Source organism: Pecten maximus, chromosome 9 (assembly GCF_902652985.1).
Source record: "Pecten maximus chromosome 9, xPecMax1.1, whole genome shotgun sequence".
Taxonomy (NCBI): Eukaryota; Metazoa; Mollusca; class Bivalvia; order Pectinida; family Pectinidae; genus Pecten; species Pecten maximus.
Window position 1 is genome coordinate 19,718,049 of NC_047023.1, and position 17,011 is coordinate 19,735,059.

Consider the following 17,011-nt stretch of genomic DNA (forward strand, 5'->3'; position numbering starts at 1 on the left):
GAACGACTATTTTTGCAGTATCACTAGCATAGATGACAACAATAACGATGTTCCTTTGTTAGAACCTAAAACAGAGAGTTCTTTTGAGTTACCTGTAATAAGTCAAAATGACATATCTGATGTTTTGATGAATTTAAAACTTGGTAAAGCTTCTGGCTCTGATGAAATTAGCCACCACATGTTGAAGTATACTGCTAAAACTGTATGTAGACCACTTGAATTGCTTTTTAATTTGTCGTTATCAACTGGTATTTATCCCGATACTTGGAAATTTGCTAAAGTGATACCTCTTTTTAAGAAGGGTGATAGGCATTCTCCTTCTAATTATAGACCTATATCACTTTTGTCCTCTGTTGGTAAAACATTTGAAAGAGTTATCTTCAAGTATTTACATAATTATTTTCTTGAAAATTCACTTTTCTATCAGTATCAATCAGGATTTATGCCGGGTCACTCGACCGTATATCAATTAATTGATTTATATCATAACATTTGCCTTGATCTAGAAGAAAAAAAACATTCTTGTTTAGTTTTCTGTGATATTTCTAAAGCGTTTGACAGGGTTTGGCATAAAGGTTTATTAGTAAAACTAAAGTCATACGGGTTATGCGGAAATTTTCTATCATGGATTGAAAACTACTTAACCAACAGACGACAAAAAGTTTTTATAAATAATTGTTATTCGGATTTTGGTTTGATACATGCTGGCGTCCCTCAAGGTTCCATTCTTGGGCCTCTATTTTTCTTAATATTTATCAATGATATCTCAGAAATTCTTCAATCTACTGCACGTCTTTTCGCTGACGACACCTCTTTGAAAGTCTCTTCATCTTCATGTCTAGAAATACAAACAGTTTTAAATAGAGACCTGGATGCTTTAAACAGATGGGCAAGTACTTGGCTAGTTACTTTTAATCCAAATAAGACGGAAGTTATTTTTATTTCTAATTCGGATAACGTTGATGAAGATCTGGAACTGATTTTTGATGGTCATTTTTTAAATTTTAGTAGTAAGCATAGACATCTTGGAGTTACATTAAATTCAGATGCTAAATGGGTAGATCATATAAATGAAATTTATAAGTCGGCTATGGGAAAAGTAAATATATTGCGAAAACTTAAATATACATTAAAGCGTGATGCTCTTTTACGAATTTATAAAACTTATATTTTACCAGTTTTAGAATATGCGTGTGAAGTTTGGGATGGGTGCACTTCAAGTGATTCAGAAAAGTTAGAGAAGGTTCAGCGGGAGGCAGCTAGGATAATAACAGGGTTACCATTATTTGCTAGAAACGAGTCATTGTATTCAGAAACAGGTCTAGAATTACTTTCAGTTAGAAGGAAAAGACGGAAATTACAATTAGTTTACAAAATGGATAGACATCAAACTCCAAACTACATTACAAATTTACTTCCCTCTACAGTCGGTGAAAACAGACAGGGTCTAAGAAATAATGAAAAATATAGAATCCCAAATTTCAGACTGTCTATTACAAAACAATCTTTTCTACCTTCCTCTTTGACGATGTGGAACTCTATACATTCTGATATTAGATCCATGCCTTTTTCTGCTTTCAAGTCAGCTTTAGCCCCTAACTTACCATGCTCAGTACCCCCCTTATTACTTAATTGGTGATAGAAAACTTAATATTATTCACACTAAATTAAGACATGAATGCAGTTCCCTTAATCATGATCTTTACCGTTCAAATCTGGTCCAAAACTCAAATTGTGTAAATTGTGGCTATTATTGTGAGAATGCCTATCACTTCTTCTTTGAATGTCAATCTTACACAAATGCTCGAGTTGTGCTTTTAAATCATTTAAGTGATTTAGATATAAATATATCTTTAAGATTATTACTTTTTGGAAATGAAAATATGTCTTTGGATTTAAATTGTGTTGTATTTAACAAAGTACAAAATTTTATAAAATCCAGCGGAAGATTTTAACAAGATTTTAACAATATTTAACATGTTTGAAAATTTTATTGACTTTGTTATATTATTTTGTGTGAGTGCCTAATGTTATGTAGGCCTATATCTCTTTCGTACTGCAGTTGATCAGTCTGTAATATCATCTGTTGTCTATGTAATTATTGTAAGGAAATGGCTTCATAAGTTGTAATAACTTGTGCCAAATCCTATTTGCAAATATGTGTAAATAAAATATGTTTAAAGTCAAATGAAATTAACGCTAAATTGAATTAAACTACACTTTTGTTTTGATAATGGTATCAAGCCTTTTCTTCGTTGTTTCCATTAAAGATATCTGTTTAATGTACAGTAATTCTTCACGATCCGTACGCAGATTTATGTACCATTGCCATACAGATAGGACTAACTGTAGTGTATATATATATAATGAAGTCGAGGGGGATATCCTGAGGTGGATTCAAACATTTCATTCTGGACTAAAATTTAGAGCCTGTTCGTTCATGTGGACAAACTGGTTCGTCTGTTTTTGAATATAATATATCATATTTGTTTGTTTGTTTGTCCATTTCGTTACATTGTTTGCAGTTCGATCCGTGATGGATGTAAAATGCAATAAAGTTGAATTGAAAAGAAAAATTCAAGCATACATCTTGGACCTGTAGATGTTAATGGAGATCTAAAGGTCTTTGTCAAGGCTTGCCCGAAAATAACATAAATCATCGTTTTCGATGGTTTTGACTGTCACAGCGGGTCCCCCAAGGAAGTGTGCTTATTATGTCCAGTTCGGTTTCTTATTGATGCTAATATGGCATACTAACTTGAGGTGCAGGTAGTAGTCTGCAACGTTACCCCTTCTTTAGGAGCAGAAATAGAGCAGCAGAACTCCGGAGGAACTTTGATAACAATTATGAAACTAAATATGATTAGCTATAAATACATGAACTTAAGATACTTGAAACAATTAAAGTTCCAATCTCTTCCTAAAGCATGACAAGAAAACACACACACACAAAGATGAGAATAAAGATGTAGGTGTAGTTTTCGATAACAAGCTCAAATTCAGTGACGACATGTGAACCAATCAGTGAAAATGGCCAATAGAAATTTAAGTGTAATATTAATGTTTCGGTACCTTTCTCACGCGACAATGTTTCGGTACCATTCTCACGCGACAATGTTTCGGTACCTTTCTCACGCGACAATGTTTCGGTACCTTTCTCACGAGACAATTTTTCAGTACCTTTTTCACGCGACAATGTTTCGGTACCTTTCTCACGCAACAACGTTTCGGTACCTTTCTCACGCGGCAATGTTTCGGTACCTTTCTCACGCTACAATGTTCGGTACCTTTCTCACGAGACAATTTTTCAGTACCTTTTTTACGCGACAATGTTTCGGTATCTATCTCACACGACAATGTTCGGTACCTTTTTCACGCGACAATATTTCGGTACCTTTCTCACGCCACAATATTTCGGTACCTTTCTCACGCGACAATGTTCGGTACCTTTTTCACGCGACAATATTTCGGTATCTATCTCACGCGACAATGTTCGGTACCTTTTTCACGCGACAATGTTTCGGTATCTATCTCACGCGACAATGTTCGGTACCTTTTTCACGCGACAATGTTTCGGTACCTTTCTCACGCGACAATGTTTCGGTACCTTTCTCACGCGACAATGTTCGGTACCTTTTTCACGCGACAATATTTCGGTACCTTTCTCAGGCCACAATGTTTCGGTACCTTTCTCACGCAACAATGTTTCGGTACCTTTAGCGCGCGACAATGTTTCGGTACCTTTCTCACGCGACAATATTTCGGTACCTTTCTCACGCGACAATGTTTCGGTACCTTTCTCACGCTACAATGTTCGGTACCTTTCTCACGAGACAATTTTTCAGTACCTTTTTTACGCGACAATGTTTCGGTATCTATCTCACACGACAATGTTCGGTACCTTATTCACGCGACAATGTTTCGGTACCTTTCTCACGCCACAATATTTCGGTACCTTTCTCACGCGACAATGTTCGGTACCTTTTTCACGCGACAATATTTCGGTATCTATCTCACGCGACAATGTTCGGTACCTTTTTCACGCGACAATATTTCGGTACCTTTCTCAGGCCACAATATTTCGGTACCTTTCTCAGGCCACAATGTTTCGGTACCTTTCTCACGCGACAATGTTTGGTACCTTTTTCACGCGACAATGTTTCGGTACCTTTCTCACGCGACAATGTTTCAGTACCTTTCTCACGCGACAATCTTTCTGTACCTTTCTCACGCGACAATCTGTCTGTACCTTTAGTGCGCGACAATGTTTCGGTACATTGTCACTTATACTTAAGAATTTCCCAATTGCATTTGAAATCGCCCAAAGAAGGACAACTAAGCGAATGGTACTATTAGAAGCTTGCCCTGTTCAGAACTGTTAATTAGGGTTGGCATTCCTACGCTTGAGTGGAGGAGTTTTTTTTTTTTTTTTTTGTAGTTGAGTTGGCTCATATAGTCACGCGACAATATTTCGGTACCTTTAGCGCGCGACAATGTTTCGGTACCTTTCTCACGCGACAATGTTTCGGTATCTATCTCACGCGACAATGCTCGGTACCTTTCTCACGCGACAATGTTCGGTACCTTTCTCACGCGACAATGTTTCGGTATCTATCTCACGCGACAACGTTCGGTACCTTTCTCACGCGACAATGTTTCGGTATCTATCTCACGCGACAATGCTTAGGTACCTTTCTCACACGACAATGCTTAGGTACCTTTCTCACGCGACAATGCTTAGGTACCTTTCTCACGCGACAATGCTTAGGTACCTTTCTCACGCGACAATATTCTGTAGCTTTCTCACGCGACAATGCTTAGGTACCTTTCTCACGCGGCAATATTTCTGTACCTTTAGTGCGCGTCAATGTTTCGGTACATTGTCACTTATACTTAAGAATTTCCCAATTTCATTTGAAATCGCCCAAAGAAGGACAACCAAGCGAATTGTATTATTAGAAGCTTGCCCTGTTCAGAACTGTTAATTAGGGTTGGCATTCCTACGCTTGAGTGGAGGAGGGTTATAGGCTACATATATTAGGTATCCTTAATCAGGAGATACTAGTTTATATAATACCCACTGCAACATGAAATTTTCCAATTGCTCAGACACCAATCTTAAATTCCGCCTTAACAGCCATTGATTTACCATACCTTTTAAATTTATCCAAGTTTTACAATTCTGCACGAACAGTAAATCGTAACAATGATCAAGGACCCCTATTAACGGATATCTGCAACAGTGTCGATTTATACATGGTTCTTGTTGGAAGTTAGTAAACCATGGGTTCTATGGGTTCGGAATGGTAGCTACAAATGGAGCCGATCTTGCTCGATAGGTCCAGGATGACGGTTCATGCTCTCCGAGAAAGCCTCCGTGGTTGGCGTCATACAGTTGAGTCTCGCATGAATTAGTCCTATCTGGATGCAAGGTGCTTCCAGATGTTTCATCAAATGTTGGTTACTAATACCCAGAAAGGAATGATATCCAAGAAGCTTATAAACAACATAGATATACTCCATCAGGAGACGTCATTTATAACAGCTACATCAAACACAATTAGGGGCAGAGCCCCAGAGCATAGGGAACCTTTGCCAGGAGAGTAATTAGATCACCAAAATGTTTTTCCTGATGAAGAGGAGTTGTGTTTTTCCCAGACACAACATTAAACTGTTTAAATCCCACCTTAACAGCCACTGGCGTACTATCCCTTTTATACTTTATCAAAGTTTTTACAAGTCTGCGCAAGCTTTAAAAAGATACACTTATCAAGAGGCGCATGTGTTAGTGTATTAGCTAACAACGACGTTAAGACATAGTTAACAAAGGTAAGTGTTTTGCATTTTTCTTCAGTTGTTAAGAAGTTAGTAAACCACGTGTTCTGGTGGTTTAAGTCCAGGGTGACGGTTCGTGCTCTACGAGAAAAGCAATCATTCAATGCTGGTGTCATGTAGCCGAATCTCGCATGATTTAGTTCTATCTGAACTCGTGACGTTTAGGTTTCAATTTTTGTTTTGTTTTGTCGAGATGTTTCATCAGATGTCGATCGGCTGATGATATGCTAAAACATTTTACAGGTGACTGATGGTAGTCTGACTGGAATTAGACTTAAATAATTTCTCCTACCTATACGATCCAGTACTTTACACTGCAATAATATCAAGACAATATCTTTTGTTGAATTTTTCAGTATTTTCCACGAATGTTTCCAATCCATACCTCTACAGTTGAATTTCCATCTACATGCGTTATGTTTTATGTGTGCTTTTTCTGTTTCTCTATGTTCTGTTTGACGAGGCGTGTAAAAGAACCCAATATGATTCTACCATTCCTGTATGGCGAGGTGAAAATATTTTGCTTCATTAACGTATAATTTTGTTTTGGGGGGCCTTTTTTCATACTCTTACCCTCTAACCATGTTTCAAATTGGTTGATTTTGTTTAACGTCATATTAGCATCCAGGACCATTTAAGGACGTGCCTGGTTTTGGAGGTGGAGGAAAGCTGGAGTACCCGGAGAAAAACCACCGGCCTACGGTTAGTACCCCACGTGGGTTTCGAATTCGCAACCCAGATGTGATATTGATAGTGTCGGGACACCTTAACCACACGGCCACCGTTTCAAACACACCTGCTACCAACCGTGTGTCTTTTAGAGGGTGTAGTCAACAGTTCAGTGCCTCTCTAGCTATAGTTTAGTGACGTTTTGTGTTCGTGTATTGTGAGAGTCACAGGGGCTTGGCACGATTTTATAAATGATAGTCCATATATATATTATTATAGTGTCATTATGGACTACCATACTAGTTGTATATGCCAACTACAGAAGATCTGGTATATGTTTTGAGGTATTATCGGGTCAATTGTTCTCAGAAAACTTATCTAAAGCACTCCGTGGTATTATTTTGAAAACCTTTAGTTCGTTATCTAGAGTTCGTGTAAGACAGGGAACTGAAAAGTTGTTACAGTCAACGTGTATTAGGACCTTCCCTAGTGTGTATGGCACATTTTCAGACTTTTTCGTGTTTAGATCCAAATTCATTGAAAATGATATCCCTCGGTGTCAGTGCCTGGAAATATGATATACAAATTAGGGACCAAATACACACAAGACTGTAACAAATTCTCAAGTCACAAGATTTCGAGATACATGTTAAGAAAGGCAGTAGGAAAGCTCCGTTGTCGTTATCATGAATGAATTTCGAATTGGTGAATAATCTTTCACCTTTTGTGATATGAATTTTAATGTGTTTGATGCACATCAATGTATCTGGTATCTCTGTGTCTCTACCACCATCAATCCGGATCGTGATTTAACCTAGAATTGCAAAGCGAGTGCTGTCGACGAAACATTGTCTTTCTTTCACATGCTCTGTAACTTGTACTTTTCCGTTTGACAGATCTTTGATACACATGTACCTTTTACAGGAATTCAGATATAGTTTGTGATGGAAATTTCCGAATGTTTTGCGACTGACATGCGTTGTCTAACACAGCCATGTTCCACCGAAAGTGGATTTATATGTATTCAATTCATATCAGATACAGATAAAAACATTCTAGAAAGATCACACATCGTTGTGGTTTTGAATGTTAAAATTGTTTCATGTTTGGCCCTGTAATATTTAATCTAATTTGTATTAAAGTGTAACATCGGGGACACATGCTCTTATTCTAGTCGTACTTTTTTTCAACGATCTCCTTACAAATCTTTATTTTGCCCTCTTTTATCAATTTTTAGTTGGAATTAAGGCTTAGCTTACAACCTAACATTGTCTTTGTTTATGTATTTTGTCTGTAATTATTTATTGGAAAACTCTGAAAGATTAACATAAGACGGGGCTTTCTACAAAGTACCTTAATTATTATGATGGGTACATAACGTTATGTATGTACCACAGTGTCTTTGCCCCAAAGGTCATGGTCACAGCAAGCGGTCAAAGGTCAAATATAAGTTATGTCCCAATATTACAGGAGTGCAACCTACTTCAAAGATATGAAAGTATTTTAATAGAGATGTCTAGATGAGATTATCTTATGTCAACCAGTTGTGCAAATGTTAATCAAGTCATATCAAAGCGAGGCTCAACCAGGACCACGTGACTTTGGTCTCGACTCCAGTTCACTCATTTGCTAAAACTAGTTGAAGGTAGTTGAAGACCATGAATGACATAGGAATGTAAAACTCCACCTGATTAATGATTTTCATCCAATTTTTATATCCAAGCTTGAGCATGCGTCAATGTTGAATAAATCATCTCTAGATCCGAGATAAGTTAGTAATATTTAAGTGGAATATATATATCTGATAGTTTCAGATCACCATTTTCAGTTTCTCATTGATGTCTCAAAAAGTTATCCTTATCACAGACTTAGATATACCTAAATATATCCAAGTTCATGTTCTTACCTGCATGTTCCCCACAATTTGATTCGACCTCTCTTCTCCAGATATACCATGTCTACAAGGTCTGCTTTAAACATTAGTTCTTTAAGTTAATGATATAAACTAAAGATACTTGATATTTCATTTAATTTTGGTGCCCAATATCATATGTGCCTACAAAGCACTGTCATTTATGACAAATATGAATCCCATAAGAGGGCAGTTGAATGCCTTATATTTATATTTCTACATAACTTGCTGCCTTTTGTAGATTATTATTCTAATTAAAATCCAACCATTTTATTCATGACTAGTATTGATATTTTAGATGGAACAGACATTTTGACAGCAAATGTTGGCGTTCCCATGGCGACAACTTTGACTTCATAACATCATGTGGTGAATGGCATGTAGTCCTTTCAGGGAGACTAAGCTGTACATTGGTAAAAACTGATAAAACTGAACAATAACAAAAAACAAAGACTTGTTGTTTTGTGCAAACAATAATATTATTCATTTCCATGGTACATAAATATTACTAAATACTTGTGATTACAGTGATATTGCAAAAATATATTCCTACAATATTTTCTCCTCATCAGAATAGTGACTCCAATATAAATCATAAAACTGTTCATCTTTATCTTACAGTTTAGTTTCTCCATGTGATTCTGTGAAAATATTACCATTCATATCATAAAATGATAATTTATTATATAGACACATCAAAACATGTAAAATTATATATTTAAAAACACAGACCAGCTTTGTAGCATCACAGACTCCAGTTAAAACTACTTTAATATGACTTTCATAAATCAAAAAACACAAATATTGACATGGAAACTGTTAGAAAATAAACAAGAATGAAAGTTAATGAGATTTTGGATGATTTATGGTAGAAAAATTATCAAATTTCAGGTGTCAGATTTACCCATAAACATCATGAGGTCAAAATATATACATTGTAGACCTTCCCTGGTCAGAATGGTATCGACTTCAATCTGTAATGCTAGTCGGTGAAATTACATACTTGCCTAGTGTAAGGCTTTAATGCTCTCCCAAGAGGTTACTCAATTTCTTAATTGGAAAGTAAGAGTTTGTTTCCATGTGGCAGAGAGTTTTGAGAGTAGTTAGCCCGAGTTTCCTCTGGCCCTGACACCATGTCTGGTGTAGGCCCGAGTTTCCTCTGGCCCCGACACCATGTCTGGTGTAGGCCCGAGTTTCCTCTGGCCCTGACACCATGTCTGGTGTAGGCCCGAGTTCATGGTGTCAGGGCCAGAGGAAATTCTGGCTAGAGAGTAGTATGCCTTACATGACAATTTTTGACAGCTCACTTACATGTGTGCGGCCATCGTTCCCTGCACACTCTCAATTATATTCAATCTTTACTCTCAAAACTCTCAGACAAGATATAATATTGACATAATAGGGCCATAATAGGGCCATTGACATAATAGGGCCATCTGAGCTACACATGTTTCAAATTTAATTTGATTTCAGAGTGACGCCGGTTACATAATATATCAACATAAGGAAAAATTTGCACACAATGGATTTAAGCATCCCACTACATGCTCAAACTTTGGTTATGAAATGATCTACTAAAAATAAGATGACAAGCATTGAAAACAAGTACAATGTAATTAAGTTTTATTTGCGGGGGGGGGGGGGATGAGTTTCATTAAAACATCTACTAGTGAAATGACTTGATTCCATCACAATATAATGATATGCACACTCTTGGATGATTTTATTAAAAAGAAACACATACACGGCCACATAACCTGGAAGTTTTTTGGTCTGAAGTCAAAAATTTAAAAATCTACAGAAGAGACCATATTAACATGACAATACAATTACAGGTGTATGTGACAGGTGATAAGAGAGAAAGGCCTCGTATAAACATTTAAAATATCCAGATAAAATACACAGACACGCTAAATACAAAGCACATGCAACCGTACCTAATGAATCAAAATATACAGGGAGAGACCAGCCCTATATACCAATATAAAAATCATGTTTGTGGAGTTTCACCTGGAATTATACAAATTCACAAATTAAAGTGATTTGGTTTTACTTAAGTAGATCATTTTACTAAAATTTAAGTACATGTACCACATTTATCCTGCTACATGTATAAGCCCAAGTGGTGAACACAAAGTCAGGGGGATGGTTACCACAGGTGAATGCCAGGTACTGTACAGCAATAGAAATGGACTTATTACTGAGAACATATACAATACAAAGGTACAATAAAGTGACTGGCAATGGAGACTAGATAATGCTGTTACTTATCATCACAATGCATAGATATATAGGTGGCCAAATTCATACAACAATAGTATGCATGCATCCTGTTATATCTGCATAACAACGTTTGTTAATATTTTCCTTGTACTGGTCTATAGAGAGTCATCCTTGGGAAAGAATTCTGGTGAGTAATATTATTGTACCATGTCATCCCTGGGAAAGAATTCTGGTGAGTAATATTATTGTACCATGTCACCCCTGGGAAAGAATTCTGGTGAGTAATATTGTACCATATATCTGGAATCCTTTCTTAGCAGCCTCAGTTGGTATGTGCAAAAACAGACAGGCATTGCTTTTAGATGAGGCGCAATTACAAAATGATGACACAATAATTCTCAAGAGTCTGACTGATGCGCAATCATTCTTTAACTCTTGTGTTAACTCCTGTTACCATGGTAACATATAAAGTCTATAAAAAGCATGACCAGAAAGAGGTCTAGGCCATCTGTGCAGCACTTTGAAAAGAAGAGATTCTAACCAAAACTAAAACATTTCACATTACATCAAAATACAAAAAAACTGCAATAGAGAAATTATTCCAGCATTCAATTTTAACAGACAATTTTTACAAAAGCATTCCTTGGTATATTGTTTGCTCAAATTTCTTTGGCTTCCCATATAACATGTAGACAATTTTATCAAAGCCCAGAATTATATTTTTATAAATATTTTTTCATTAACAAGAAACAAAAACCAGCACATCTAGTTTTTTTATACTCTATAACAATATTGCATACTTAAACATGATTTATTTATTTCAATACAATATTTTATATATTTTCAAAAATGTTCAACATGTTAAATTTCTCATGCAAATTTCATTACATTAACAATGATGAAAATTTTATAAATTAATTATCCTGCATTTATAATTAACAACATCTATAATCAATATGTTATCACACACAACAACGACAAAAAGTCCAAAAAAGATGTGAACATGAATTTTACATAATGAGCCTGATACAAAATCCTGTACGGAATCTGTCGTAATCAGTCGCCTTTACTCCTAATTGATATTTATTTTATGATTTGTGGAGAATAATCACCAATGGAAAGCACTAGAAGGTTATGTTTAACATGCATTTTATAATAAAGTGGTGACAAAGGTAGAACACATTCACTCATTAGAACCTGACAAATGTGGAGATTTAAGTGGACATTGCCTCCCATGTATAATGATGTTTATAATCTAAACGGCCATATATATATCAGGTCCAATTTTGTATTGTTCTTCTGCCTCTGTGAGAATCTCTACTACAATCAGATTGAAGTACAGATCATCATACAGGACTTAATAGCGTAGTGTATAACGATGATTTGTATTCTGATAAGATTGTTTCCACTAGAAACAAAACATGCTAGAACTACAAGTCTCCAATGTGTATCCAGCTAACATAGTCAAAACAATGTCAAAATTAAAATTACTGTTATTATCATGTTAGAAAATCAATTTGTTACAATAAGTCTTTGCATGTCATTCTAATTTTAAAATGCTTGGAGATAAGTCTGCAAAATGTATCAGAAAATACAAAAGGGAGATAACCCATCCTGCAACAGATGTTGATAAATTGCTGTAATTTTCACTGTTCCGGTTAAATCGGTGTATCATGCTACTATATACACAGTGAATGGGCCTCAACACACACACCAGCAAAATCCAGTCATCAGGATCGATGAAACAGAATTCTAAATTATACATGAATATTCAAAGGATATCAAACCCATATATACCTCAGGACACATCATTCGGAGGAAAAAAATTACAAAACAATATACGGATTTCTGATAATTGTGGCAATGATCATTTTGAATATATGTACATGTATGTCCTGTAATGTTTCAGAGTTGTCAGCAACAATCAACTACAAAATAAAAACTGTTATGTTCAGTGGTATCATAATTATTTATTGGGATTCAAATGTTTTCATATTTTGTCTTTTTTCATCCAGATGTGCAGTAACTTTTAAAGAAAATTGAACCTATTTAATTTTCCATTTGTAAGACAGCTTATTTCATCTCTAGAAAATGACAAAAAGCATGCCACATGAACATCGTGGCCACAGATTAAAGCATGTGAATGACACAGACCGCAAACTTATACATGACAGAGATCAAACTGGCCAATCCATTCTAGTTTTTTAGAAGCATGGTTCACAATTTCAACCTAACACAAGTAAAATGTTACTTGGTCTGGTACCGACCTATGTTAGTATTCATCTACAACAGATCAACAAACCCATGCAAATGAGGAAAATCCACCGTGGATTTATTTTTTTATAACTGAAAGGGTTTTATTTAAGATATTTAACAGGAGTTTTGAAAGAATATCTTTTCAGGAACGAGGAATTTCCCAACCAGACATAAAAAATTATCTTCAGTCTGTCTTTTGCATTTGATTTCTTTATGACATGCGAATCAATCAAGATTTTCTCTCTTTGCACTTCTCTCCAGCAAATTTGGTCACTTTAAGAATACCTGTATCTTGTAAAAGTTGAATGAAAAAATTATTCAAAACATTTCAATTTTTGTTTACATAACCCACATGGTATTAATGATTAAACCTTGTACGTAATCTCCCACTGGTTGCCTCAGCAACCGAATTCATGCACCAAATAACCTCAAACCCTTTCATTATCCTGATATATATAAGCATGCCATGAGGTCTAGCTATTTTAACCAGTTATCTTCAATTGAAAGGGTCAAAGGTCATGTCAGCCATAGACCTTTCACCCTGTCATATTCAAATAAAAGGGTTAGAGGTCAATGCCATCCTCAGCTTTCATAAACCTGGGATGACACTACTTATGTACCACTATAAATAACATATTGATGCACTGCATGGTTATACGGTGAACGATCCCACATTTGCAGAACAAAACAATACAAACTCAGACTCTTCGCTCACCCAGATTTGGAGTTGAGCCATTGGACCAGCCAATTTTTCCGCTCTGTAATTAACAAGAACAGTGTTGATCATGAAAAGGACTACAAATAAAAATGGTAAAGCTACAACTGTAAACATCCCCAAGAATAACATGTGAGCTGGCCTCCATAGGGATTTTTAACTTCAAGAATCTGGTTTAATCACACATTCATAACGAAGTATCTGATGTAAGTTCTGATGAAATGAAGTTTATGACTTTGTTATAATTTTAAACAAATGGATGTCCATCAAAGCTTGTCTCATGTAGGTTTGAATACATTTTGTTAATTAAGACACGCTGATGCACCACATATAAACATCACTACACCGTAGACTGTCCAGAACCGTGATATCCTTCTCAACAGTTCAGGTGACAATGAGACAAAGCCAGGAACATGCTTAAGGTAATGTTGTCATGGTTATTAGTACATTTTAACAATAAAATCATGTAGACCTTGTCATCTTTTTTATACAGTTTCCTGTGATGTAAGAATTAAAATTATAATGGTACTCTATAAGTTGAATCTGTTTTTATATATTCACTGGTATAAAAAGGGTCAAATTTCTTTTTAAAGTTACTGCACAAGTAAATTAGAAGAGTAATTTACAGGATTACACCAACTCAAGGTCCCAGACAAGGTACAGAGATGTACTAATACAGTCCAGAGATAGTTCAACATAACAACATGCACATGGTACCATTTAATGATGAAAGTTTACAGTAAGTCACTGCAGTACGATGTTCTTTCAACTACTACTACCACCACCAATGATATTGGCACTATCAAGCCAGTTGTGGGATACTTCAGCGATCACAAGACCTCGGCCCCATAAAGTCAGATGTCGGATACTACAGCGATCACAAGATCTCAGCACCATCAAGCCAGCTGTCGGGTACTACAGCGATCACAAGATCTCGGCACCATCAAGCCAGCTATTAGCATTCATAAATCTTATCTTTATAAATTATCTATCTGTTCCAACTATCACTCTGTACATCTCTCAGGAATTGTGGGTGTCATTTTCATGTTCAGATGTTAATATGACAGGGAATTACTAAAGATTCCTCATTCAATCGCATAATTATTCAAAATCATCCATTAATTAAAAGGAATGTCGACTGAATGGAAGAAAGTTTAGCAACATACTCAACACAAATGTTTTTTCCATCTATTTCAGTCTTTTAAAGCAAAATTTTCAAACCATCAAAATTTTCTAACTATGTATATAGGGAAGTCAACAATCAATTTATTAGTGGCACAGTGGTAAAATTCCTTAAAAAATAAAAATAAATAGTTGAATTCTACATGTACCACGAATATATTGAGCCTTGTCCCTATACATGGGAATGATGATCCAAGGACGAGATCAAATTTTCACTCACAATTTAGAACAATCTTCATGTGTTTGATGAAGTTAAAATATGGCACACTAAAATATTATGGACCATGGAAATGATCAGGGTCACATATCCAAGAAAACAGACGTCCACAGGCAGCGAGATGCTTACAGAGTTGACATACATGTATACGTACACCAAGTCCTGAGTCCAGCGTAAAGAACAATAGCACACAAACGTCATACATACAATGGCACATCAAAATGAAATACACAAATTTATCATTAGACAATGGAGTTTTGATGATACAGTACATCTTACCTGCCCAATTTGACCTGCTCATCACAGGTTAACACGGCAAATTCTGCTTTGATCAATACATGACTATTTTATCTTATAATTTTCAATATTTACATCAACACATAATGAATTTGTCATATTTGATGCCATCACGAATGAGATTTTTTTAAATGATAAATGTTTAGCAAATTCTCTAAAGAGATTTGCTCCATGATTTTTAAAAATCTTCACAAATGAAAAGACACCAACATGTAACAATGTGCTCACTGAACCAAGGACTCTTATAGATTTATCATTGTCATGTTATCTCGCCTGTTCAGCCCTGGAAAATTCTAAAGCATGATACGTCAAACATCCCTAAATATCTATAATTGTAACGTATGAATAATGATAAGGTGGAGACAACACCCAGCAGTGTTGGAGATTTACAATGGAAAAGATCAACAACATTATACAGGAATAACCAAGGACATTTATCCTTGGACGAGCCTAGTGGTGTCAAGATGTATCTAGTTGTGTATGACTAGTTGTGTATGACTAAGGACACGACATTTATCCTTGGGTGAGCCTAGTGGTGTCAAGATGTGTCTAGTTGTGTATGACACAAATACACAAACAAAATCATCCACGTCCCACAAATACACAAACAAAATCAGCCGCGTCCCACAAAAACACAAACACAATCAACCACATCCCACAAATACACAAACAAAATCATCCACGTCCCACAAATACAAAAACACAATCATCCACGTCCCACAAATACACAAACACAATCAGCAACGTCCCACAAATACAAAAACACAATCATCCACGTCCCACAAATACAAAAACACAATCATCCACGTCCCACAAATACACAAACACAATCAGCAACGTCCCACAAATACACAAACACAATCAGCCACGTCCCATAAATACACAAACACAATCAGCCACGTCCCACAATTACACAAACACAATCATCCACGTCCCACAAATACACAAACACAATCAGCCACGTCCCACAAATACACAAACACAATCAGCCACGTCCCACAAATACACAAACACAATCAGCCACGTCCCACAAATACACAAACACAATCAGCCACGTCCCACAAATACACAAACACAATCAGCCATGTCCCACAAATACACAAACACAATCAGCCACGTCCCACAAAAACACAAACACAATCATCCACGTCCCACAAAAACACAAACACAATCAACCACATCCCACAAATACACAAACAAAATCATCAACGTCCCACAAATACAAAAACACAATCATCCACGTCCCACAAATACACAAACACAATCAGCAACGTCCCACAAATACAAAAACACAATCATCCACGTCCCACAAATACAAAAACACAATCATCCATGTCCCACAAATACACAAACACAATCATCCACGTCCCACAAATACACAAACACAATCAGCCAAGTCCCACAAATACACAAACACAATCAGCCACGTCCCACAAATACACAAACACAATCAGCCACGTCCCACAAATACACAAACACAATCAGCAACGTCCCACAAATACACAAACACAATCAGCCACGTCCCACAATTACACAAACACAATCAGCCACGTCCCACAATTACACAAACACAATCAGCCATGTCCCACAAATACACAAACACAATCAGCCACGTCCCACAAATACACAAACACAATCAGCCACGTCCCACAATTACACAAACACAATCAACCATGTCCCACAAATACACAAACAAAATCAGCCG

At 36.2% G+C, this 17,011-nt stretch overlaps 1 protein-coding gene across 1 annotated transcript in view; it reads right to left on the bottom strand.

The window, feature by feature from the left end:
• Window positions 1-8,876: 8,876 nt before the first annotated feature.
• LOC117335127 (proprotein convertase subtilisin/kexin type 4-like) overlaps window positions 8,877-17,011 on the bottom strand; it is a 78,803-nt gene continuing 70,668 nt past the window's right edge. Inside the window, exon 22 of the mRNA XM_033895057.1 lies at window positions 8,877-13,653. Coding sequence (XP_033750948.1) covers window positions 13,607-13,653 — 47 coding nt within the window. The 3' untranslated portion in view covers window positions 8,877-13,606. The remainder of the gene's footprint in view (window positions 13,654-17,011) is intronic.